General features: G+C 40.3%; 2 protein-coding genes and 1 long non-coding RNA gene across 12 annotated transcripts in view; 2 read left to right on the plus strand and 1 right to left on the minus strand.

Annotated features, from left to right (window-relative positions):
• On the minus strand, window positions 1-26084 carry LOC119495355. Of its 2 annotated transcripts, none has more exons than XR_005208456.1 (3): window positions 26070-26084; window positions 11567-11949; window positions 1-125 (listed from the first exon to the last, which is right to left on the minus strand). It is a non-coding gene; the product is annotated as an uncharacterized LOC119495355 (long non-coding RNA). The 2 variants fall into 2 exon arrangements; XR_005208455.1 differs by lacking the exon at window positions 26070-26084 and adding an exon at window positions 25887-25957.
• The window catches only part of LOC119495339, a 296329-nt gene that overhangs the window by 120805 nt on the left and 149278 nt on the right, over window positions 1-26246 (plus strand). The gene's annotated exons all lie outside the window — the stretch shown is intronic.
• Window positions 1-26246, plus strand: part of LOC119495341 (myosin-4-like) — a 108506-nt gene that overhangs the window by 81906 nt on the left and 354 nt on the right. For 2 of the 9 annotated variants that reach the window (XM_037781719.1, XM_037781717.1), the window contains one exon: window positions 23-274. In XM_037781719.1, coding sequence (XP_037637647.1) covers window positions 23-193 — 171 coding nt within the window. In that variant the 3' untranslated portion in view covers window positions 194-274. Of the gene's footprint in view, window positions 1-22; window positions 275-5942; window positions 5951-11098; window positions 11283-11348; window positions 11465-25916; window positions 26045-26246 lie in introns of those variants that run through there. The other 7 variants (XM_037781710.1, XM_037781711.1, XM_037781715.1 and 4 more) reach the window with 7 other exon arrangements.

The following is a 26246-nucleotide window of genomic DNA, read 5'->3' on the forward strand; positions in this document are numbered from 1 at the left end:
ACAGGAAGCACAGCAGGAAGAGGTAGTGGGAGAAAAGGAGGTGGAGAAGAAGAAGAAAAAGAAGACGACTGTGACAATTGAGCTCACGTTGGAGAAGAGTAGCTCCCTCTTCCAACCCCCTTCACCTCCCTCCTCATCTACCTCACCTTCCTGTCTCAACCGCCCCCTCACCCCCATCACCCATCATCATTAAGAAAACTTCAATCTATCATATTTCACTAAGGGGTTTCTCCTGGTGTTCAGGTTTCTCCAACAAAATATATATTAAAATAAAACTTAATTAAAAATAAAATAAACAGTCAAATAAAATGTCAATATGTCTGCCTCTCTGAATAAATGTTAATTTGTTAATTTATTAGTAATAATGTTGAGGTTTGGACTGTTGGTCGGCGACGGGAAACTTTACTTCCTATATAGCAGACATCTGCGTCTGAAGATTCACAGTCGATAAACTTCCTGAAAAACCTGGTAAGTAGAGCTGCAACGATCAATCCATCAACAGGAAATTAATCAACAACTATTTTAATAATCGATCATTTTGAGTAATCTTTATACCCCCGCGACAACGTGGTGTCCGTCCTTCCGTCCGTCTATCTGTCCCTCCGTCTTTCAGTCCTTCTTCGTTAAAGGCTTTCACAGTCTCTAAGATTTGTTGGTTCAACCGCTCGAAAGAGCTTGGTAACGATGACACTTGATCCACGGTGCTGTGAATATTGTAGTCACCCTAGTCGATTGTTAACGTTAAACTAATTAACCTAATGTTAAATTAACCAAATGTTAAATTAACTGTGATGACTGGTGGGCAGCACAGTCATGGCTAAATATTGAAGCTACTAACGTTAATGTAGGTTCCATTAAGTTCCATTATGGTATGTTCAAGCTCTGTTCTGTAAAAATGACTATTGGGCGAAGGTAAATTCAAACTTTCATGATGTGTTCATGATGTGTAGTTTTTTGGTGAGACACTTGAATAAATACAGTTGTTTGAAGGAGATATTTTCACAACAATATATCATAGACAATAGAGAAGGAATCATGACCTGTTTAACTTCCTAACACTATGTCTTAGCAGCTTATAATACATGATTGAAATGACTGATGCCAAATTTTTTTTAATCAGAACAAATATTTATTTAAAAATACTTAAATAATTGTTTTTCCTAATCATTTGAATTATGTTTAATGCAAATAACCACTATAGATGACAGTAACAAGTACAGTACAGTACTATGTACAGTACCCTCCCACCCCCAAGAGATAAGGCTCTGCTGGAAGCAAGCAACAGTGTAATTCAAAAACTGGAATTTACCACGCATATAATGTTTTTTGTGTAAAATATATCAAACATTGAACGACATCAGGTCTAAAATTGTATTCCTTCATCTAGCGCATAGATTTCATAAGTGGCAGATACAATTTCTGAGCGGCAGACAAAAAAATACTTGCCTGCCACGGTGGCAGGCAGTGAAATGGTTAATTTCAGACCCGGCTATAGAATATATGTTAACCTCTCTCAAAGTTTCCGAGGCAAACAAAGGTGCAAACAGTACGTTCTTCAAGGACAATAAAGATTTGTCTATCCATCCTGAGTGCAACAGTTGCTATCTCTGGAGACGAACAATCCCCAAGGGCATCTCGAGTTAAGAATTATTCTGGTAAAAATTCGAGCCATTCTCCTGGACAAAGGGTGATATAACACACCATCCTGAGAGATAGTATTGTTCAGAGTGTGCTGCAGTGAAACTAACTCAATGTGCTCACAAAGCCTTTCACAAAAAATACAGTGCAGTTATTGATGCGTGAATAATGTGTTGTTTGGATATTACTAAATGACTTCTGATCAATTTCCCTCTAGGTGTTGGCCTGTCACGGAGTAATTGTGGTCTCTGTAGCATCCAGGAGCATCAAGCCACCCTGTGCTCTACAGTGATGGGAACCAATTCATTAATGTGGCCTTCACATAAATAGATTACCCGTTTGGCTCAGGTAAAGGCAGAAAAACACAGCAGAGAGCCCTTGAGCAATGTGAGCACAGTGAGATGCAGCACAGCTCAACATGTGACTCTAAAAAACAATAAATGTGCCATTCATTGGGACAAAGGTTGACACTAAATGTGTGTGCCTTCACTTGTAATTCACTTTTCAGCAATCTGATGTCTGTTCTGGAGATTAACAGCCCAGAGGTGGGAGTGTTTTTGTAAATCGACTACCTACACAACGAGTGAATAATCAAGTGAAAAGTCAAATATTCGGGCTGTCCAGCCCTACCATATTCAACACACACACACAAACAACTCTCTTGCTGCTAAGTGGCTGTGGTTGAGATTAATGTGTGTATGATACAGGTTTTTGAGTACAACTGGTGTGTGACTATTCAAGTACCTGCTGTATAGGCCACTGCTTGACATGGATGATGTGAAGGACGAGAAATCATTTCATTGGATTTCTTATCTTCATTTGGTCAACGTATGAAACGGTTATGCAAGAAATCATCATTGTCAGCCCTTTGGTTGATATTGCTTGCTGTATCTGTATATACTTTAAATGTGTCCACCATTTAAAGGGACTGTTTGTAACTTTTTACAAGCATAAATCTACCGGGTCGGGATCCCATGCGCGCTCGCTTGCATATGCGCACTCGCGTGTGGCCGGAGTCTCTGCGTCCTCTGCCTGCTTGCTTTCACTCACACACCGCGTGCGTTCTCGCTGTCTCGCTCCACCTCTACACGTGAACGTGCGTTCACTCCACACTGCAGGAGAGGTAGTAGCTCTTCAGAATATCTAGTGAATGTACAGTGGACGTTTGTGCAGAAATAATTGCTGCAGCTCCTCCAGACCAACAGAGGTGTTCCGTGTCTTGTGAAGTGACGGGGCTCCGCAGCGAGAAACGTTATCGTCTCCTACCGTGTCTCCTGCGGGCGTCTCCCTGCGGGCGCAGTCGGGAGACGATAACGTTTCTCTTCCTGCTTCTAGGATCAGCATTGATTCATGGAGAGACCTTCGTCTGGTCAGCTAACAATACTGCCAAGCAGGTGAAATATAGATTGATATTGTGGTTTTAGCTGACGTGTGTCGCCTCACTGTTTTGAGCGATGCTCGTTCATGTCTATTTAGAGCGAGCACAAGCGTGAGCCCGACGCTGACTTTCGTTGACTTAACGGCCACAGGTGTCGCTGTTAACAAGCCTTTCTGAAAGTTACAAACAGTCCCTTTAAAGGTAGGGTCGGTATTGCTGAGAAACTGGCAAGAATACACTAGATTTTTAAAATGATCCAACCGAAAAATTTAGTCCAGTGTTGCCAACTCTTTTCACATTAAAGTAGCTAGCAGCGCTAGCTCCGAAAGTTGTTAAATCTAGCAAGAAAGTCGCTTGCTGTCGGTATGTAATGAGAATTTCAACAAATATAACAAAAAAGGTATTTGAAGAACCCTAGTTTTGATGGGAAGGCCAGGTAAAGTCGGCCTCATGTGTAGCATGTCTGAAGCCTGAAGCAGGGTTTTCTGCTCAACCATTCTTGGCAGTTATTGCAGCCAGAAAAACAAATTTGGGCCTCAGTGTGGAGCCTGAGTGAAGCTGAGGTGGAAGCAACTATCAATCACTCCAGAGTTTTATAGGTTGAAAGACCCTCCAATCAAAGGCAAAAATGCACCCACAATACTTCTTTCTGAGTCTTGCTGTGTTGATAATCACTTTCAAAATCCCCACCAGACCTGGCAGACCATATGCAAATTGTGACATAAGTCATTGAAACCCCAAACTCACCTAAGAAATGCAAAAACATTTTCGTATTGCTATCCTACATCTCTCTTACCTTTTGTCTGTGAGATTTGGTCGTACGAGTCATTCCAGCCCAATTCGCCAAACTCACTTAACTGCACAAACTTAAACTTGCTATTTCCAATCTGATTAACACCACCTGTTCATGAGGAGTTTGCATTCATGAGATTTGATCATTAGCATACTCAATGTCTCCAAATTGCTATATAGGGTGAATGGAGTGGAACAAGCCAGCCATCACAAGAGCCCTTCCCAAGAGTAAAAATAAGAACTTCACACCTTCAGCAGACAAACTACATGTAGTGAAGAGATTGACATGAATAAGATGCTCATGTGGCTTTCTAAATGCAAAGCAGTCCATGTCGGAAGGAAGTCAAAGGGGATGTGGACAATCACCGAGATAGATGACAGAATATTATACAATAGGTAATGTTAGACTGTCAGTGCAATAGAGGATGTTGTTTCCCTAGACAGGCTTGCAAAACCTGAGGTGGCCTGTCGAGTGAGATTATTTCCCTAGCAGTTACTGAACTTGTTGTTGCCATGCCAAAAGATGCGGTAAAAACCATTAAATCCACAATCAAAGAAAAACAAAACATAAATAAACGATGTGGTAAATTGGCAAGCCATTGCCGCACTTCACGCAGATATGGCGAATGGAGCGCTCAATTCCACATTCCGTTTTATTTCAGTTATTACTTTCATTTAAGTTGATTTCTGTAACACAATTGATCTTTCGGAGGTCCTGTGAGGCACTTGGCTCAGGCTAGTTTTAAAGCTAAAAAAACGGAGGAATCCATTAGTACCTTCGACCTCAAGATTATATGAATGTAACTGGGTTCTATGGGTACCCACGAGTCTCCCTTTACAGACATGCCCACTTTATGATAATCACATGCAGTTTGGGGCAATAACCATTGCAGTTTTTTTGCATGCAGTATAAATATGTTATCGCCTATTATAAAAATGGTGTATTTGAATATTTCTGCATACTGGGTTAGGGTTTTGGTACCAAATCACAGCATGGCTTTTTCTCATAGTCAAGTCAGCACACGGACAGCTGTTGTTGAATGTTGGTCTTGAGTCTGCCATGTTATGATTTGAGCATTATTTTTTTATGCTAAATGCAGTACCTGTGAGGGTTTTGGACAATATCTGCATTGTCTGTGTTGTTAATTGATTTTCAATACACACTATATACATAAATTTCTGCATAAAGCAAGTGTATTGTCCACTCCATGTTGATAAGAGTATCAAATACTTGACAAAATCTCTCTTAAGGTACATTTGAAACAAATAAAAAATGTGCAAATAATTTTTTTCGATTAATCGCGATTAACTATGGACAATCATGCGATTAATCCACGATTAAATATTTTAATGGATTGACAGCCAAGTTATACGTCAGATAAATTTTTTTTGTGGAGAAAAGTGGACTTGTGTCGTTCCTAAAAGAAAATTTGAAATAAGAGAAATAGTGAAGATTTGTGACAAATTCTCTCATATGTCGCCTAATGATCAAATCTATTTGTAAAAATAGTTCTTGCATGCAGGGGCCAATGACTTCTGCAGAAATTCTGAGCATTTCACAAATATCTCAAAAACACTATGTTTTTCTCGGAGCCTTCAGCTTTGATGGTTGCAGCTTTGGTAAATCTCAGTCTGGAGACACTGGGCTGGATAACCCTGTGCTGACCTACTTAACTAGGTTTTTTTTCGTACTGTACTTTGAGTCGAGTGGGGTATGAAGTCCTGTGAGGAGCTAGCAGCGGGCTGCATGGTGTGATTGCCAAGAAGAGGCAGAGCTGACATGTTATCACTTCCCTACAAAGTGGCTTCTGCCTGAGGGTTGTAAGCTGCTGAGAAATGCCAAGGGGGTGTGAAGGTATATGAAGCTGTGCAGATTAGTATTAAGGTGTATCACCTGTATCACTGAAAGATGACAGAAAGGTTAGACTGATAGGGTGGATAGGTAGACAGATAGAAAGAGCAGAGTGAAGGAAAAAAACAGACAGAAATATGAACTGTATGCACATAAAATGCCTTTTGAGGAAGACGATCTACTAACAGCTACTTGAGCACAAGCACTCATCGCAAATAATATCTGATAATTAAATGGGGGGGGGGGTTACGAGCTGGCTGATATACTGAGACTTGGAGATAGCAGAGAAGGTAAATAAGTTGTGTATTCAAGAGTCAAGTAGTGGGCGAATTAAAAAAGTCAATTATGCATAATGCAATACCATGTACTACTGAGCAGGGCCAAAGACACTTTTCATTCCTTTCATATTCAGATGAGCAAAAATCCCATCCAGAGAGAGAGAGAGCGAGAGAGATAAAGAGAAGGGGAAGATGCTGACATGTCTACAGGCAGCAGCAGCACAGAGCCCCGGTGTCAACATGAGAGAGGGTGAATGACACGCCACTGAGAAGCGCAGGCGGCACACAGGTGTCAGCGAGCACATACATAGCGTGGGGCAAGCTGAGTGAAGGCAAGCAGGCAGAGGAGCAGAGACTCCGGCCAACACGGTTTTGCAAGACGGGCTTCACTAGATATAACTTTGTGGTTTTGGTGCTTCTGTGTAGTTTGTGTTGGAGTCTGAGTCTGAACAGCGCAGCCACACGCGAGCGCGCATATGCAAGCACATGTGTAAAAAGTTACAAACAGTCCCTTTAAGCATATTTGCTCCATTTCTACCTGTTGCTGCTTTAATATCAGTCTTATGTATCTTTTAATAGGAGAATATCCCTTATATAAAAAAGTATACTTTAAGTTTATTTTATAAAGTAAACTTAAGTATAGTTAAAGTTTATTCCCAAGTATACTTTATGTAACAAGTATAATAATATCAATATACTAGTAGTATACTTGTAAGTGTACTACTTCAATACTTCTTGGGACTACATTGGCCCACTTTTTAGTTTATAAAAGTATACATTAAATGAAAGAGTAATAAACTTTGAGTACACAACTAGTTTACATCCAAGTTGTATTTTGTACTGCAACTATAATATGAACTATACTACAAGTGAACTTATAGGTATACTGTTAGTTTACTAGTTATATACTTAGCGTAACCTATTAGTTTAAAAGTTTTTACTGCAAGTATACTACGTTTTCTTAAGTGAACTTATAATACTTAGCAAAATATACTTTTCTGTATACTTTTCCAAGTTTTAAGCCAAGTACACTAAGACTTTTCTGTATAATTGACGGTATAAGCCAAGTATACTGAAGTATAATTTTGTTAAGTTTAGGTATAGGTAGGTACATAAAAAGTAATCTGAAAGCATACACTCTTATTTTAAGTTTAAAAGAAGTATTACTAATAGCATACTTAGTATAACCCTGAGTGAAGGGACGGGGATCTGGAGCGAGTAACGTTATCGTCTCCGACCAAAACTCCGGTGTCTCCCCTGTGCCTTCTGACCACGGTCGGGAGGCTGAAGCAGGAAAACACAGAATAAGCATCGATTCATGGAGAGACCTTCGTCTGGCCAGCTAACATTACTGCCAAGCAGGTGAACTATAGAGTGATATTGTGGTTTTAGCTGATGTGTGTCGCCTCACCGTGTTGATTAATGCTCGTTCAAGTCTATGTAGAGCGAGCACAAGCGCGATGTGCAACAGGACGCTGTGAGTTCGTTGACTTAACGGTTCACAGGTTGTCGCGTCGTTAACAAGCAATTTCTGATTCTTACATAGAGTCCCTTTAAGTGAACTCATAGTACTCAGTAAAATATACTTTTCAGTATAAGCCAAGTATACTGAAGTATATTTTGTAAATTAGGTACAAGTAAAAAGTAATTTTGAAAGCATACACTCTCATTTTAAGTTTAAAAGAAGTATATTAATTAGCATACTTGAATAGACTTCTTTTTTGTAAGGGATAGTAAGCATTGACAGATAGAATCTTAACTGAGCACATCTGTGATCACACATACAGTAATAGGTTTAATGAATGAATCAATTATGGTTATTGGTGCCATTCATGTTCTGTCCTCTGCTCCTTCAACACAGGCTCAAGAGGAAGTAACATACAGTACTGTTAAGAAAAAGAGAAGAACTTCAGCCCGGTAAGTGACTGTATGAATATTATTGGCTGAACCTTATAGATTTCTTTTCTTTTTTATTAAGTAAGACCCACCCCTCAGAATTATTAGTATTTTCTTTGGACTACTAACTATTTTAATTTATTGACAGCTCTATTTATAACCAAGTTTAAGACTATAGAGTTGTAGTATGGAATAAGGATGATGACTTCTGTTTTTTTTACTTTACATTGTGTTGCTTTTGTTATTTATTTCTGCTGCAGGTTTCGGTTTGAACTAAAGAGATTCATCATCTCTTTGAGCGTGTTGATCTCATTGTAATGGTGCCTTGTTCATCTGGTTTATGTTGAAAAGACACAGTAAGTTTATGCTGAAACATTGATAAATCCAATTCATACCAAATGTGTTTTTTAATTCTCTAAATGTTTATTTTTTTATGTAGATTATTTTGTGCATTGAGAGTAACAGAAGTCTTTACTGTTTCACGTTTAGAGCAGACCCAAAGCAACATCATCTGCATGACCGCGGTAAGATTCACTTATGTTATATCCCAGGTTTTCACAAGAAGGCTCTAAGGAACGTCAGTATAAAGGCAGACGTGGAGAGTGCTCATTTGTTTAAGTTTCAGATCATAGTTGTAGGGTGAGAATTGAAGTTTTAAAATTTTCAAAGATATGCTATCACTTTGCAGAAGTTCATCAGAACAACACTGTACGTTAATACAGCATGTCATTAGATAAAATAGAGATTACAGTAACTATTATCAGATAGACCTTAACTGAGCAGTGTCCCTATTATTTTTAATTCCTCCTATTATGATTTTTTCATTTTGAAGTGTGAACGGCTTTTTTTTTGTTTTTTTTCTAAAATACATTTTTCTGCTGCTCCCGTCCACAGCCGCTTTAACCTCGCCATCAGACAGCCCTTTCTGACGGGGACTGAAGCCATTGTATGCTCTCTTCAAAGCCACCAGACTACATTCACAAAAAACAGCCATTGTACCTCCACTTCCAAAAATCCAAACTAACCCTTTCAGTTATTTCCAAACTTAGCACAGCTAACTTTGACTCAACTAGTGCTAGCGTTCACATTATTTCTACTTAAAAAAAAAACAACAGAAACACAGCTGGACCCGCCCTTTTAATATAATATCTCATTTTACCATTTCACAAACTGTAACTAAATAAACCAATGTGTAATTCATCAAAAACAGAATGTGCTCAGTCCTCTCTTTCATATCTTTACCCAGAGTCACATGCTGAGAGTGATGTGACGTGGACGTATAGTTCCCGTGGTTACACGAGGCCACAACGTGTACGAAGGTAAATATTAAGAAAAACGAGTCTCATGCTGGACTGTCCATATACTATTATTACGTTTTTTTTTTTTTTTTTTTACTATTTCACCTTTTTTTCCCAGACTTAGAACATTTATTTTTTCTTCTTTCATTCCTTGTAATTTTTACTTCTTTTTTTTCCCAACAGGTTGAAGCAAATGATGAGAATGTTACATACAGCACATTGGCTTAGCACATACCCCTGCTTGTACACCTTCGCACTACTTTATCCTCTTCCACATACTGAGTGCTGAAGATGAAGATTGGGAAGACCTTCATTCACACCGAAACAGAGAAGTGGAAGGATATGCAGGTGTTGAGGACAATTAATGACACCATCTTCCCTGGAGTCAAAACAACACACTCAGTAACCTTTTAGACAGTTGGCAGTCACTATAGAACAGGGTCTGAAATTAACACCCACCACCTACCAACTGTGAGTAAATTGTTGGCAGTGGCGGATACAAATCGTCAGGCGACCCGCCACTTTGGCAGGCAGGGAAAACGCTGGGGAGGGAATAGAGAATTGGTTCACGTTGAGAACCATGAGCCATGGCGGAAAGAAAAAAAAAGTGGAGGAGGAGAGCTAGTCATGAGAATGTGATGACATCACTATGGGATGTCATGAGAATGTGATGTCATCACAGTGTGATGTCATGAGAATGTGATGACATCACAATGGGATGACATGAGAATGTGATGACATCACAATGGGATGACATGAGAATGTGATGACATCAGATTGTGATGTTCATTGAGAAGTGGCTTTGATGCCTTTAATTGTGTCAGTTTGCGTTTCATCTCAAAGTTTACCTATAGAGGTGGAAAATTTTACAGAAAATCACTTGCTGAGCCAAAATTTTGGAAGCTGCTGACGTTTGAGTTAATTTAACATTAGGTTAACTCAAGCTCAATGGATCAAGTATCATCGTTACCAAGCTCTTCGAGCAGATGAGCTATGAAAGAAAGTCCAACAACTGTTGGAAGACCAGCGGAAGGAACTGGAGAAGAAGTTTGCTGTGGACCTTGATGCGAAGCAACAAGGCTTGGAGACGCAACAGATTCAACTCCAGACGAGAGTGAGCCGTTTGACTTGGCAAATTATCGATAAGGACGCTGTAATCCATGGTCTCCAGCAGGTGCGGCCGCGATAAGGATGCTGTAGTCCCTGGTCTCCGGCAGAAGCAGGCAGTCCGATAAGGACGCTGTAATCCATGGTCTCCGGCAGGAGCAGTCCGATAAGGACGCTGTAATCCATGGTCTCCGGCAGGAGCAGTCCGATAAGGACGCTGTAATCCATGGTCTCCAGCAGGAGCGGCGCGATAAGGACGCTGTAATCCATGGTCTCCGGCAGGAGCAGTCCGATAAGGACGCTGTAATCCATGGTCTCCAGCAGGAGCGGCGCGATAAGGACGCTTGTAATCCTGGTCTCCACCAGGAGCAGCACGATAAGGACGCTGTAGTCCTTGGTCTCAACCTGGAGAAGGAGAGTCTCACCCTAAGCTCACAGAGACCAGAACCAACCTGTTGAGGACGGCAGATGTACTCCGACAGAGCGAAAGAAGGCCCTGGCAGGCCAAATACAAGGCTCTGGCGGACAAGACACAAAGGTCCTTACAGAGAAAGACCAGACCTTGAAGACCAAAGTGAACAGATGGAGAATGTCAACAAGGACCTGAAGGACAAGGAACGGATCTGGAAGACTAAGGTCAGTCAGTTGCAGGACGTCAACAAAGACCTGATGGAAAGCAAACAGAGACTGAATACCACAGTCCAACACATGGAGGTTGAGAAGAAGCTTCTGGAAGACATCTGCCCTGAAAATGAAGAAGAAGATGAGAGGAGTCTTTTTCTTGTTGGAGGACTGAGGATCGAGAGACAACATTGTAAAAGATGAAAAGCAAAATGTTGAAAAAGACGAAAAGGAAGTCACGGAGCATGAAGCTGTGGTGATACAGGAAGAGACGGAGCGAGGAAGCTGTGGTGATACAGGAAGAGACGGAGCAGGAAGCTGTGGTGATACAGGAAGCACAGCAGGAAGAGGTACTGGGAGAAAAGGAGGTGGAGAAGAAGAGAAAAGAAGACGACTGTGACAATTGATCTCACGTTGGAGAAGAGTAGCTCCCTCCTCCAAACCCTTCACCTCCTTCCTCATCTAGCTGGGCTGTGTGAAACAGGAAGAGACGGAGCAGGAAGCTGTGGGATACAGGAAGAGACGGAGCAGGAAGCTGTGGTGATACAGGAAGAGACGGAGCAGGAAGCTGTGGTGATACAGGAAGCCACAGCAGGAAGAGGTACTGGGAGAAAAGGAGGTGGAGAAAGAAGAAGAAAAAGAAGACGACTGTGACAATTGATCTCACGTTGGAGAAGAGTAGCTCCCTCTTCCCAACCCCCTTCACCTCCTTCCTCATCTAGCTGTGGTGTTACAGGAAGAGACGGAGCATGAAGCTGTGGTGATACAGCAAGAGATGGAGCAGGAAGCTGTGGTGTTACAGCAAGAGATGGAGCATGAAGCTGTGGTGTTACAGCAAGAGATGGAGCATGAAGCTGTGGTGTTACAGCAAGAGATGGAGCATGAAGCTGTGGTGTTACAGCAAGAGATGGAGCATGAAGCTGTTGTGTCTACAGGAAGAGATGGAGCATGAAGCTGTGGTGAAACAGGAAGCACAGCAGGAAGAGGTAGTGGGAGAAAAGGAGGTGGAGAAGAAGAAGAAAAAGAAGACGACTGTGACAATTGAGCTCACGTTGGAGAAGAGTAGCTCCCTCTTCCAACCCCCTTCACCTCCCTCCTCATCTACCTCACCTTCCTGTCTCAACCGCCCCCTCACCCCCATCACCCATCATCATTAAGAAAACTTCAATCTATCATATTTCACTAAGGGGTTTCTCCTGGTGTTCAGGTTTCTCCAACAAAATATATATTAAAATAAAACTTAATTAAAAATAAAATAAACAGTCAAATAAAATGTCAATATGTCTGCCTCTCTGAATAAATGTTAATTGTTAATTTATTAGTAATAATGTTGAGGTTTGGACTGTTGGTCGGCGACGGGAAACTTTACTTCCTATATAGCAGACATCTGCGTCTGAAGATTCACAGTCGATAAACTTCCTGAAAAACCTGGTAAGTAGAGCTGCAACGATCAATCCATCAACAGGAAATTAATCAACAACTATTTTAATAATCGATCATTTGAGTAATCTTTATACCCCCGCGACAACGTGGTGTCCGTCCTTCCGTCCGTCTATCTGTCCCTCCGTCTTTCAGTCCTTCTTCGTTAAAGGCTTTCACAGTCTCTAAGATTTGTTGGTTCAAACCGCTCGAAAGAGCTTGGTAACGATGACACTTGATCCACGGTGCTGTAAATATTGTAGTCACCCTAGTCGATTGTTAACGTTAAACTAATTAAACCTAATGTTAAATTAACCAAATGTTAAATTAACTGTGATGACTGGTGGGCAGCACAGTCCTGCATGGCTAAATATTGAAGCTACTAACGTTAATGTAGGTTCCATTAAGTTCCATTATGGTATGTTCAAGCTCTGTTCTGTAAAAATGACTATTGGGCGAAGGTAAATTCAAACTTTCATGATGTGTCATGATGTGTAGTTTTTTGGTGAGACACTTGAATAAATACAGTTGTTTGAAGGAGATATTTTCACAACAATATATCATAGACAATAGAGAAGGAATCATGACCTGTTTAACTTCCTAACACTATGTCTTAGCAGCTTATAATACATGATTGAAATGACTGATGCCAAATTTTTTTTAATCAGAACAAATATTTATTTAAAAATACTTAAATAATTGTTTATTTCCTAATCATTTGAATTATGTTTAATGCAAATAACCACTATAGATGACAGTAACAAAGTACAGTACAGTACTATGTACAGTACCCTCCCACCCCCAAGAGATAAGGCTCTGCTGGAAGCAAGCAACAGTGTAATTCAAAAACTGGAATTTACCACGCATATAATGTTTTTTGTGTAAAATATATCAAACATTGAACGACATCAGGTCTAAAATTGTATTCCTTCATCTAGTGCATAGATTTCATAAGTGGCAGATACAATTTCTGAGCGGCAGACAAAAAAAAATACTTGCCTGCCACGGTGGCAGGCAGTGAAATGGTTAATTTCAGACCCGGCTATAGAATATATGTTAACCTCTCTCAAAGTTTCCGAGGCAAACAAAGGTGCAAACAGTACGTTCTTCAAGGACAATAAAGATTTGTCTATCCATCCTGAGTGCAACAGTTGCTATCTCTGGAGACGAACAATCCCCAAGGGCATCTCGAGTTAAGAAATATTCTGGTAAAAATTCGAGCCATTCTCCTGGACAAAGGGTGATATAACACACCATCCTGAGAGATAGTATTGTTCAGAGTGTGCTGCAGTGAAACTAACTCAATGTGCTCACAAAGCCTTTCACAAAAAATACAGTGCAGTTATTGATGCGTGAATAATGTGTTGTTTGGATATTACTAAATGACTTCTGATCAATTTCCCTCTAGGTGTTGGCCTGTCACGGAGTAATTGTGGTCTCTGTAGCATCCAGGAGCATCAAGCCACCCTGTGCTCTACAGTGATGGGAACCAATTCATTAATGTGGCCTTCACATAAATAGATTACCCGTTTGGCTCAGGTAAAGGCAGAAAAACACAGCAGAGAGCCCTTGAGCAATGTGAGCACAGTGAGATGCAGCACAGCTCAACATGTGACTCTAAAAAACAATAAATGTGCCATTCATTGGGACCAAGGTTGACACTAAATGTGTGTGCCTTCACTTGTAATTCACTTTTCAGCAATCTGATGTCTGTTCTGGAGATTAACAGCCCAGAGGTGGGAGTGTTTTTGTAAATCGACTACCTACACAACGAGTAAATAATCAAGTGAAAAGTCAAATATTCGGGCTGTCCAGCCCTACCATATTCAACACACACACACACACTAACAACTCTCTTGCTGCTAAGTGGCTGTGGTTGAGATTAATGTGTGTATGATACAGGTTTTTGAGTACAACTGGTGTGTGACTATTCAAGTACCTGCTGTATAGGCCACTGCTTGACATGGTGGATGATGTGAAGGACGAGAAATCATTTCATTGGATTTCTTATCTTCATTTGGTCAACGTATGAAACGGTTATGCAAGAAATCATCATTGTCAGCCCTTTGGTTGATATTGCTTGCTGTATCTGTATATACTTTAAATGTGTCCACCATTTAAAGGGACTGTTTGTAACTTTTTACAAGCATAAATCTACCGGGTCGGGATCCCATGCGCGCTCGCTTGCATATGCGCACTCGCATGTGGCCGGAGTCTCTGCGTCCTCTGCCTGCTTGCTTTCACTCACACACCGCGTGCGTTCTCGCTGTCTCGCTCCACCTCTACACGTGAACGTGCGTTCACTCCACACTGCAGGAGAGGTAGTAGCTCTTCAGAATATCTAGTGAATGTACAGTGGACGTTTGTGCAGAAATAATTGCTGCAGCTCCTCCAGACCAACAGAGGTGTTCCGTGTCTTGTGAAGTGACGGGGCTCCGCAGCGAGAAACGTTATCGTCTCCTACCGGGCGGTCTCCCTGCGGGCGCAGTCGGGAGACGATAACGTTTCTCTTCCTGCTTCTAGGATCAGCATTGATTCATGGGGAGACCTTCGTCTGGTCAGCTAACAATACTGCCAAGCAGGTGAAATATAGATTGATATTGTGGTTTTAGCTGACGTGTGTCGCCTCACTGTTTTGAGCGATGCTCGTTCATGTCTATTTAGAGCGAGCACAAGCGTGAGCCCGACGCTGACTTTCGTTGACTTAACGGCCACAGGTGTCGCTGTTAACAAGCCTTTCTGAAAGTTACAAACAGTCCCTTTAAAGGTAGGGTCGGTATTGCTGAGAAACTGGCAAGAATACACTAGATTTTTAAAATGATCCAACCGAAAAATTTAGTCCAGTGTTGCCAACTCTTTTCACATTAAAGTAGCTAGCAGCGCTAGCTCCGAAAGTTGTTAAATTAGCAAGAAAGTCGCTTGCTGTCGGTATGTAATGAGAATTTCAACAAATATAACAAAAAAGGTATTTGAAGAACCCTAGTTTTGATGGGAAGGCCAGGTAAAGTCGGCCTCATGTGTAGCATGTCTGAAGCCTGAAGCAGGTTTTCTGCTCAAACCATTCTTGGCAGTTATTGCAGCCAGAAAAACAAATTTGGGCCTCAGTGTGGAGCCTGAGTGAAGCTGAGGTGGAAGCAACTATCAATCACTCCAGAGTTTTATAGGTTGAAAGACCCTCCAATCAAAGGCAAAAATGCACCCACAATACTTCTTTCTGAGTCTTGCTGTGTTGATAATCACTTTCAAAATCCCCACCAGACCTGGCAGACCATATGCAAATTGTGACATAAGTCATTGAAACCCCAAACTCACCTAAGAAATGCAAAAACATTTTCGTATTGCTATCCTACATCTCTCTTACCTTTTGTCTGTGAGATTTGGTCGTACGAGTCATTCCCAGCCCAATTCGCCAAACTCACTTAACTGCACAAACTTAAATTGCTATTTCCAATCTGATTAACACCACCTGTTCATGAGGAGGTTTGCATTCATGAGATTTGATCATTAGCATACTCAATGTCTCCAAATTGCTATATAGGGTGAATGGAGTGGAACAAGCCAGCCATTCACAAGAGCCATTCCCAAGAGTAAAAATAAGAACTTCACACCTTCAGCAGACAAAATACATGTAGTGAAGAGATTGACATGAAGTAAGATGCTCATGTGGCTTTCTAAAGCAAAGCAGTCCATGTCGGAAGGAAGTCAAGGGGATGTGACAATCACCGAGATAGATGACAGAATATTATACAATAGGTAATGTTAGACTGTCAGGTGCAATAGAGGATGTTGTTTCCCTAGACAGGCTTGCAAAACCTGAGGTGGCTGTCGGAGTGAGATTATTTCCCTAGCAGTTACTGAACTGTTGTTGCCATGCCAAAAGATGCCGGTAAAACCATTAAATCCACAATCAAAGAAAAACAAAACATAAAATAAACGATGTGGTAAATTGGCAAGCCATGCCGCACTTCACGCAGATATGGCGAATGGAGCGTCAATTCCACATTACGTTTTATTTCAGTTATTTACTTTCATTTAAGTTGATTTCTGTAACACAATTGATCTTTCGGAGGTTGTAGCAGGCTCAGTTTTAAAGCTAAAAAAACGGAGGAATCCATTAGTACCTCTGACCTCAAGATATATGAATGTAACTGGGTTCTATGGGTACCCACGAGTCTCTCCTTTAACAGACATGCCCATTTTATGATAATCACATGCAGTTTGGGGCAATACCATGCAGTTTTTTGCATGCAGTATAAATATGTTATCGCCTATTATAAAAATGGTGTATTTGAATATTTCTGCATACTGGGTTAGGGTTTTGGTACCAAATCACAGCATGGCTTTTTCTCATAGTCAAGTCAGCACACTGACAAACTGACAGCTGTTGTTGAATGTTGGTCTTGAGTCTGCCATGTTATGATTTGAGCATATTTTTTTATGCTAAATGCAGTACCTGTGAGGGTTTCTGGACAATATCTGTCATTGCTCTGTGTTGTTAATTGATTTTCAATAACACATATATACATAAATTTGCATAAAGCAAGTGTATTTGTCCACTCCCATGTTGATAAGAGTATCAAATACTTGACAAAATCTCTCTTTAAGGTACATTTGAACAAATACAAAATGTGCAAATAATTTTTTCGATTAATCGCGATTAACTATGACAATCATGCGATTAATCACGATTAAATATTTTAATGGATTGACAGCCCAAGTTATACGTCAGATAAATGTTTTTTTGTGGAGAAAAGGTGGACTGTGTTCGTTCCTAAAAGAAAATTTGAAAAGAGAAAATAGTGAAGATTTGTGACAAATTCTCTCATATGTGCCCCTTAAGATCAAATCTATTTGTACAAATAGTTCTTGCATGAGGGCCAATGACTTTCTGCAGAGATTCTGAGCATTTTCACAAATATTCAAAAAACACTATGTTTTTCTCGGAGCCTTCAGCTTTGATGGTTGCAGCTTTGGTAAATCTCAGGTCTGGAGCACTGGGGCTGGATAACCTGTGCTGACCTATTCATAGGTTTTTTTCGTACTGTACTTTGAGTGAGTGGGGTATGAAGTCCTGTGAGGAGCTAGCAGCGGGCTGCATGGTGTGATTGCCAAGAAGAGGCAGAGCTGACATGTTATCACTTCCCTACAAAGTGGCTCTGCCTGAGGGTTGTAAGCTGCTGAGAAATGCCAAGGGGGTGTAAAGGTATATGAAGTGTGCAGATTAGTATTAAGGTGTATCCACCTGTACACTGAAAAGATGACAGAAAGGTTAGACTGATAGGTGGATAGGTAGACAGATAGAAAGAGCAGAGTGAAGGAAAAACAGACAGAAATATGAACTGTATGCACATAAAATGCCTTTGAGGAAGGACGATCTAAACAGCTACTTGAGCACAAGCACTCATCGCAAATAATATCTGATAATTAAATGGGGGGGGGGGGTTACGAGCTGGCTGATATACTGAGACTTGGAGATAGCAGAGAAGGTAAATAAGTTGTGTATTCAAGAGTCAAGTAGTGGGCGAATTCAAAAAGTCAATTATGCATAATGCAATACCATGTACTACTGAGCAGGGCCAAAGACACTTTTCATTCCTTTCATATTCAGATGAGCAAAAATCCCATCCAGAGAGAGAGAGAGCGAGAGAGATAAAGAGAAGGGGAAGATGCTGACATGTCTACAGGCAGCAGCAGCACAGAGCCCCGGTGTCAACATGAGAGAGGGTGAATGACACGCCACTGAGAAGCGCAGGCGGCACACAGGTGTCAGCGAGCACATACATAGCGTGGGGCAAGCTGAGTGAAGGCAAGCAGGCAGAGGAGCAGAGACTCCGGCCAACATGGTTTTGCAAGACGGGCTTCACTAGATATAACTTTGTGGTTTTGGTGCTTCTGTGTAGTTTGTGTTGGAGTCTGAGTCTGAACAGCGCAGCCACACGCGAGCGCGCATATGCAAGCACACGTGTAAAAAGTTACAAACAGTCCCTTTAAGCATATTTGCTCCATTTCTACCTGTTGCTGCTTTAATATCAGTCTTATGTATCTTTTAATAGGAGAATATCCCTTATATAAAAAAGTATACTTTAAGTTTATTTTATAAAGTAAACTTAAGTATAGTTAAAGTTTATTCCCAAGTATACTTTATGTAACAAGTATAATAATATCAATATACTAGTAGTATACTTGTAAGTGTACTACTTCAATACTTCTTGGGACTACATTGGCCCACTTTTTAGTTTATAAAAGTATACATTAAATGAAAGAGTAATAAACTTTGAGTACACAACTAGTTTACATCCAAGTTGTATTTTGTACTGCAACTATAATATGAACTATACTACAAGTGAACTTATAGGTATACTGTTAGTTTACTAGTTATATACTTAGCGTAACCTATTAGTTTAAAAGTTTTTACTGCAAGTATACTACGTTTTCTTAAGTGAACTTATAATACTTAGCAAAATATACTTTTCTGTATACTTTTCCAAGTTTTAAGCCAAGTACACTAAGACTTTTCTGTATAATTGACGGTATAAGCCAAGTATACTGAAGTATAATTTTGTTAAGTTTAGGTATAGGTAGGTACATAAAAAGTAATCTGAAAGCATACACTCTTATTTTAAGTTTAAAAGAAGTATTACTAATAGCATACTTAGTATAACCCTGAGTGAAGGGACGGGGATCTGGAGCGAGTAACGTTATCGTCTCCGACCAAAACTCCGGTGTCTCCCCTGTGCCTTCTGACCACGGTCGGGAGGCTGAAGCAGGAAAACACAGAATAAGCATCGATTCATGGAGAGACCTTCGTCTGGCCAGCTAACATTACTGCCAAGCAGGTGAACTATAGAGTGATATTGTGGTTTTAGCTGATGTGTGTCGCCTCACCGTGTTGATTAATGCTCGTTCAAGTCTATGTAGAGCGAACACAAGCGCGAGCAACAGGACGCTGTAGTTCGTTGACTTAACGTTCACAGGTGTCGCTGTTAACAAGCAATTTCTGATTCTTACATAGAGTCCCTTTAAGTGAACTCATAGTACTCAGTAAAATATACTTTTCAGTATAAGCCAAGTATACTGAAGTATAATTTTGTTAAATTTAGGTACAAGTAAAAAGTAATTTTGAAAGCATACACTCTCATTTTAAGTTTAAAAGAAGTATATTAATAGCATACTTGAATAGACTTCTTTTTTGTAAGGGATAGTAAGCATTGACAGATAAAATCTTAACTGAGCACATCTGTGATCACACATACAGTAATAGGTTTAATGAATAAATCAATTATGGTTATTGGTTGCCATTCATGTCCTGTCCTCTGCTCCTTCAACACAGGCTCAAAAGGAAGTAACATACAGTACTGTTAAGAAAAAGAGAAGAACTTCAGCCCGGTAAGTGACTGTATGAATATTATTGGCTGAACCTTATGTTTCTTTTCTTTTTTATTAAGTAAGACCCACCTCAGAATTATTAGTATTTTCTTTGGACTATTGTATAAAATAAGGTTTTAGTAAACTCTAATTCCTCTCATGTGTTCAACTTAAAAGGAAGTATTTTCATGAAATGGTTCATGATTTCGATTTTAACAAAGGTGGTCATGTTGATGTAATCTAATCAGATCTAGTCTAATGAAATGGTGTTTAGCCTTTATTTAAATAACGTTTGGTTTGCTCCTTCATCAGGCTGAAGAGGAAGTAACATACAGCAATGTTACGCACATGAGAAAAACTTCAGTTAAGGTAGCCGTAAACCATTAAACCACAACCTGTATTACACAACATAAGCACACAAAAAGACACACTCAAATAGCATTTATTATTTCAGCATACACATTTGTATTTGAATGAAGCAAAAAACTAAAAAAGGTTTAACTGTTCAATCGATCTGTTTCACATCTGTCTCTTCTTTCTTACCCAGAGATCAGAAGCTAAGAGTGATGTGGACGTGATGTACAGCTCTGTGGTTACTGTCGAACAACAAACTGTGCAAACTTTAAATTTTAAGAGCCCAGTCTCACACTGTTGCTCACATACATAGTGTAGCTTTTCTTAGCCACACTGCTAGTGTGGCGGTTGATTCTTAGTCTGCTTTATCGTTAATCTTTCTTACTAATTATCATTTTTTCTACTGTTCTGCAACAGGTTGAAGCAAAAGATGAGGATGTCACATATAGCAGGTTGGCCCAGCACCAGCAGAACCTGTAACCCCATGTTAACCCTACATCTTATCTGCCTGTCTATCACTGGACTCTTTTCTTAGATGATAGTGTTGCAATGTGTTGCCATCTATTCTTTGGTTTTGCAACAACTTCTTACTTCTTTTTAATTTTGAGGGTTTACACTTTCTCCTTTTTTTATTCTCCTCTGAATAGCTGCAAAATGTTTCAAACAAGTGCTGAACTGGTCCTGGTTTCCCAAAAGCATCTTAAAGCTAAGACGTTTGCAATATCCATCTTACGACCCTGCTTAAGCTGAAGAAGTGTTTCCCAAAAGCTTCGACAAAAGCATTCACCTCTTAGCAATGATCCTATCGACTCGTAGGAGGTTAAAGAGCATCTTAAGAAGCTTCAGAACCTGCAGGAGGAACAAAAATAACATGTTTCATTGAAGTTTTTATTGTTTTTGTTCATTATAGTCTGTACTATATTGAACAGTGATGTTGTTTAAGTGACGTTTGATGTAAAATGAAGGATAATGTTAAAAATAAAAAATAAGAATATGAAATGAATAATGCACAAATGAATTCAGCAGTTGATCTACCAGTTTCTGTTGTCGTCCTCCTCCATTCCTTTTTCTTGTCTTGTAATATATTCATCTCTTCTGGCTGAAACGCCACTGTCCTGATGTTGTTTTTTGCATTTTCCCCATCTTCTCTTTTCTTTTTATTTATGGTGCATAGATGATTTGCACATTCGTGAAGATTATAAGAACGGCCACTGCTTCATTTTGGGTTTAAAATGTGTTTAAACATGCAGAATATTTTTGGCATCATTGGCCAAAAATGTCATAATAACCTTTCAGCATATTGTAATTCAAGTGTTCTGAGAGAAAACTAAATTTCTGCACCTCCTCATGGCTTTGTTTTCAAGCTTTAAAAAATCCAGCCAGTGATGGGAGACTTTGGCCAATCACAGGTCATTTCAGAGAGAGAGCGTTCCTATTGTCTGTTCATTCAACGGAGGCAGCTGTCAATCACTCGCAAACTCTGATCCACCTCTGCATAGCGTCAATACATTGCAAAGAAGCGCTGGTCTGTTTGTTATATAAGGGCATTGAAAAACCTTTAAGCTTATCTGCAGAACATGTATATTGAGTTTACTGTGCTTAATTATTAGGTATAAATTCACAATAATATAATCCTCATTTCTATTTTCATGTAGTTTATACACTCTCAATGTATACGAGCCATGTGTTTTAACTCATTTTTTTAATGTATATGCTGTTTTCATTCCTTTAAAAGTGAATGCACATTTAATTTCATGTTTAGAGAAGTAATTATGTCAAATGTAACTGAATAGTGATAAACAACTTGCAGTGCACAGAGGAGTACAAAATAATTAGGGCTGTCATTATTAATGCGATAATAATGCATCAATGAAAAATCGTTTTAATGCCACTAATTTCTTCAACGCATTAACACAACTTGGGATTTTTAGGTTGTAGTGGGCTTACTTTTAAAGCTAGAGTGAAGATATCATCATATGAAACTAGAAAACCTAAAGAATCAATTGGTACCAACCATGTAGCTTGTCAAGAAGGAGGCTAAATATCGCTCCAAACTTACGTTACATTTTGTTGAGGAAAAACTGTCATGGCCATTTTCAAAGGGGTCCCTTGACCTCTGACCTCAAGATATGTGAATGTAAATGGGTTCTATGGGTACCCACGAGTCTCCCCTTTACAGACATGCCCACTTTATGATAATCACATGCAGTTTGGGGCAAGTCATAGTCAAGTCAGCACACTGACACACTGACAGCTGTTGTTGCCTGTTGGGCTTGAGTTTGCCATGTTATGATTTGAGCATATTTTTTTATGCTAAATGCAGTACCTGTGAGGGTTTCTGGACAATATTTGTCAATGTTTTGTGTTGTTATTTGATTTCCAATAATAAATGTATACACACATTTGCATAAAGCAAACATATTTGTCCACTCCCATGTTTATTAGACTATTAAATACTTGACAAATAAGGTACATTTTGAACAGATAAAAAATTTGTGATTAATTTGCGATTAAATATTTTAATTTATTGACAGCTCTATTTATAACCAAGGTTTAAGACTATATGAGTTGTAGTATGGAATAACGATGATGACTTCTGTTTTTTTACTTTACATTGTGTGCTTTTGTTTATTTATTTCTGCTGCAGTGTTTCGGTTGAACTAAAGAGATTCATCATCTCTTTGAGCGTGTTGATCTTCATTGTAATGGTGGCCTTGTTCATCTGGTTTATGTTGAAAAGACACAGTAAGTTTATGCTGAACATTGATAAATCCAATTCATACCAAATGTGTTTTTAATTCTTAAATGTTTATTTTTTATGTAGATTATTTTGTGCATTGAGAGTAACAGAAGTCTTTACTGTTTCACGTTTAGAGCAGACCAAAGCAACATCATCTGCCATGACAGCGGTAAGATTCACTTATTTATATCCCAGGTTTTCACAAAGAAGGCTCTAAGGAACGTCAGTATAAAGGCAGACGTGTGAGAGTGCTCATTTGTTTAAGTTTAGATCATAGTTGTAGGGTGAGAATTGAAGTTTAAAATTTTCAAAGAATATGCTATCACTTTGCAGAAGTTCATCAGAACAACACTGTACCGTTAATACAGCATGTCTATTAGATAAAATAGAGATTACAGTAACTATTATCAGATAGACTTAACTGAGCAGTGTCCCTATTATTTTAATTCCTCCTATTATGATTTTTCATTTTGAAGTGTGAACGGCTTTTTTTTGTTTTTTTTCTAAAATACATTTTTCTGCTGCTCCCGTCCACAGCCGCTTTACCTCGCCATCAGACAGCCCTTTCTGACGGGGAACTGAAGCCATTGTATTGCTCTCTTCAAAGCCACCAGACTACATTCACAAAAACAGCCATTTTACCTCCACTTCAAAAAATCCAAACTAACCCTTTCAGTTATTTCCAAACTTAGCACAGCTAACTTTGACTCAGCTAGTGCTAGCGTTCACATTATTTCTATTTAAAAAAAAAAACAACAGAACACAGCTGGACCCGCCCTTTAATATAATATCTCATTTTACCATTCACAACTGTAACTAAATAAACCAATGTGTAATTCATCAAAAACAGAATGTGCTCAGTCCTCTCTTTCATATCTTTACCCAGAAGTCACATGCTGAGAGTGATGTGGACGTGACGTATAGTTCCGTGGTTACCACGAGGCCACAACGTGTACGAAGGGTAAATATTAAGAAAACCGAGTCTCATGCTGACTGTCATATACTATTATTACGTTTTTTTTTTTTTTTTTTACTATTTCACTTTTTTTCCCAGACTTAGAACATTTATTTTTCTTCTTCCTTCCTTGTAATTTTTACTTCTTTTTTTTCCCAACAGGTTGAAGCAAATTATGAGAATGTTACATACAGCACATTGGCTTAGCACATCACCCCTGCTTGTTACACCTTCGCACTACTTTATCCTCTTCCACATACTGAGTGCTGAAGATGAAGATTGGGAAGACCTTCATTCACACCGAAACAGAGAAGTGGAAGGATATGCAGGTGTTGAGACAATTAATGACACCATCTTCCCTGGAGTAAAACAACACACTCAGTAACCTTTTAGACAGTTGGCAGTCACTATAGAACAGGGTCTGAAATTAACACCCACCACCTACCAAATGCGAGTAAATTGTTGGCAGTGGCGGATAAAATCGTCAGGCGACCCGCCACTTTGGCAGGCAGGGAAAACGCTGGGGATGGGAATAGAGAATTGGTTCACGTTGAGAACCATGAGCCATGGCGGAAAGAAAAAAAAAGTGGAGGAGGAGAGCTAGTCATGAGAATGTGATGACATCACTATGGGATGTCATGAGAATGTGATGTCATCACAGTGTGATGTCATGAGAATGTGATGACATCACAATGGGATGACATGAGAATGTGTTGACATCACAATGGGATGACATGAGAATGTGATGACATCAGATTGTGATGTCATGAGAAGTGGCTTTGATGCCTTTAATGTGTCAGTTTGCGTTTCATCTCAAAGTTTACCTATAGAGGTGGAAAATTTTACAGAAATCACTTGCTGAGCCAAAATTTTTGGAAGCTGCTGACGTTTGAGTTAATTTAACATTAGGTTAACTCAAGCTCAATGGATCAAGTATCATCGTTACCAAGCTCTTTCGAGCAGATGAGCTATGAAAGAAAAGTCCAACAACTGTTGGAAGACCAGCGGAAGGAACTGGAGAAGAAGTTTGCTGTGGACCTTGATGCGAAGCAACAAGGCTTGGAGACGCAACAGATTCAACTCCAGACGAGAGTGAGCCGTTTGACTTGGCAAATTATCGATAAGGACGCTGTAATCCATGGTCTCCAGCAGGTGCGGCGCGATAAGGACGCTGTAGTCCCTGGTCTCCGGCAGAAGCAGTCCGATAAGGACGCTGTAATCCATGGTCTCCGGCAGGAGCAGTCCGATAAGGACGCTGTAATCCATGGTCTCCGGCAGGAGCAGTCCGATAAGGACGCTGTAATCCATGGTCTCCGGCAGGAGCAGTCCGATAAGGACGCTGTAATCCATGGTCTCCAGCAGGAGCGGCGCGATAAGGACGCTGTAATCCATGGTCTCCGGCAGGAGCAGTCCGATAAGGACGCTGTAATCCATGGTCTCCAGCAGGAGCGGCGCGATAAGGACGCTGTAATCCTTGGTCTCCACCAGGAGCAGCACGATAAGGACGCTGTAGTCCTTGGTCTCAACCTGGAGAAGGAGAGTCTCAACCTAAAGCTCACAGAGACCAGAACCAACCTGTTGAGGACGGCAGATGTACTCCGACAGAGCGAAGAAGCCTGGCAGGCCAAATACAAGGCTCTGGAGGACAAGTACACAAAGGTCCTTACAGAGAAAGACCAGACCTTGAAGAACAAAGTTGAACAGATGGAGAATGTCAACAAGGACCTGAAGGACAAGGAACGGATCTGGAAGACTAAGGTCAGTCAGTTGCAGGACGTCAACAAAGACCTGATGGAAAGCAAACAGAGACTGAATACCACAGTCCAACACATGGAGGTTGAGAAGAAGCTTCTGGAAGACATCTGCCTGAAAATGAAGAAGAAGATGAGAGGAGTCTTTTCTTGTTGGAGGACTGAGGATCGAGAGACAACATTGCAAAAGATGAAAAGCAAAATGTTGAAAAAGACGAAAAAGGAAGTCACGGAGCATGAAGCTGTGGTGATACAGGAAGAGACGGAGCAGGAAGCTGTGGTGATACAGGAAGAGACGGAGCAGGAAGCTGTGGTGATACAGGAAGCACAGCAGGAAGAGGTACTGGGAGAAAAGGAGGTGGAGAAGAAGAAGAAAAAGAAGACGACTGTGACAATTGATCTCACGTTGGAGAAGAGTAGCTCCCTCCCCCAAACCCTTCACCTCCTTCCTCATCTAGCTGCGGTGAAACAGGAAGAGACGGAGCAGGAAGCTGTGGTGATACAGGAAGCACAGCAGGAAGAGGTACTGGGAGAAAAGGAGGTGGAGAAGAAGAAGAAAAAGAAGACGACTGTGACAATTGATCTCACGTTGGAGAAGAGTAGCTCCCTCCCCCAAACCCTTCACCTCCTTCCTCATCTAGCTGCGGTGAAACAGGAAGAGACGGAGCATGAAGCTGTGGTGATACAGCAAGAGATGGAGCAGGAAGCTGTGGTGTTACAGCAAGAGATGGAGCATGAAGCTGTGGTGTTACAGCAAGAGATGGAGCATGAAGCTGTGGTGTTACAGCAAGAGATGGAGCAT

Source organism: Sebastes umbrosus, chromosome 10, assembly GCF_015220745.1.
Source record: "Sebastes umbrosus isolate fSebUmb1 chromosome 10, fSebUmb1.pri, whole genome shotgun sequence".
In the NCBI taxonomy this organism is placed as follows: domain Eukaryota; kingdom Metazoa; phylum Chordata; class Actinopteri; order Perciformes; family Sebastidae; genus Sebastes; species Sebastes umbrosus.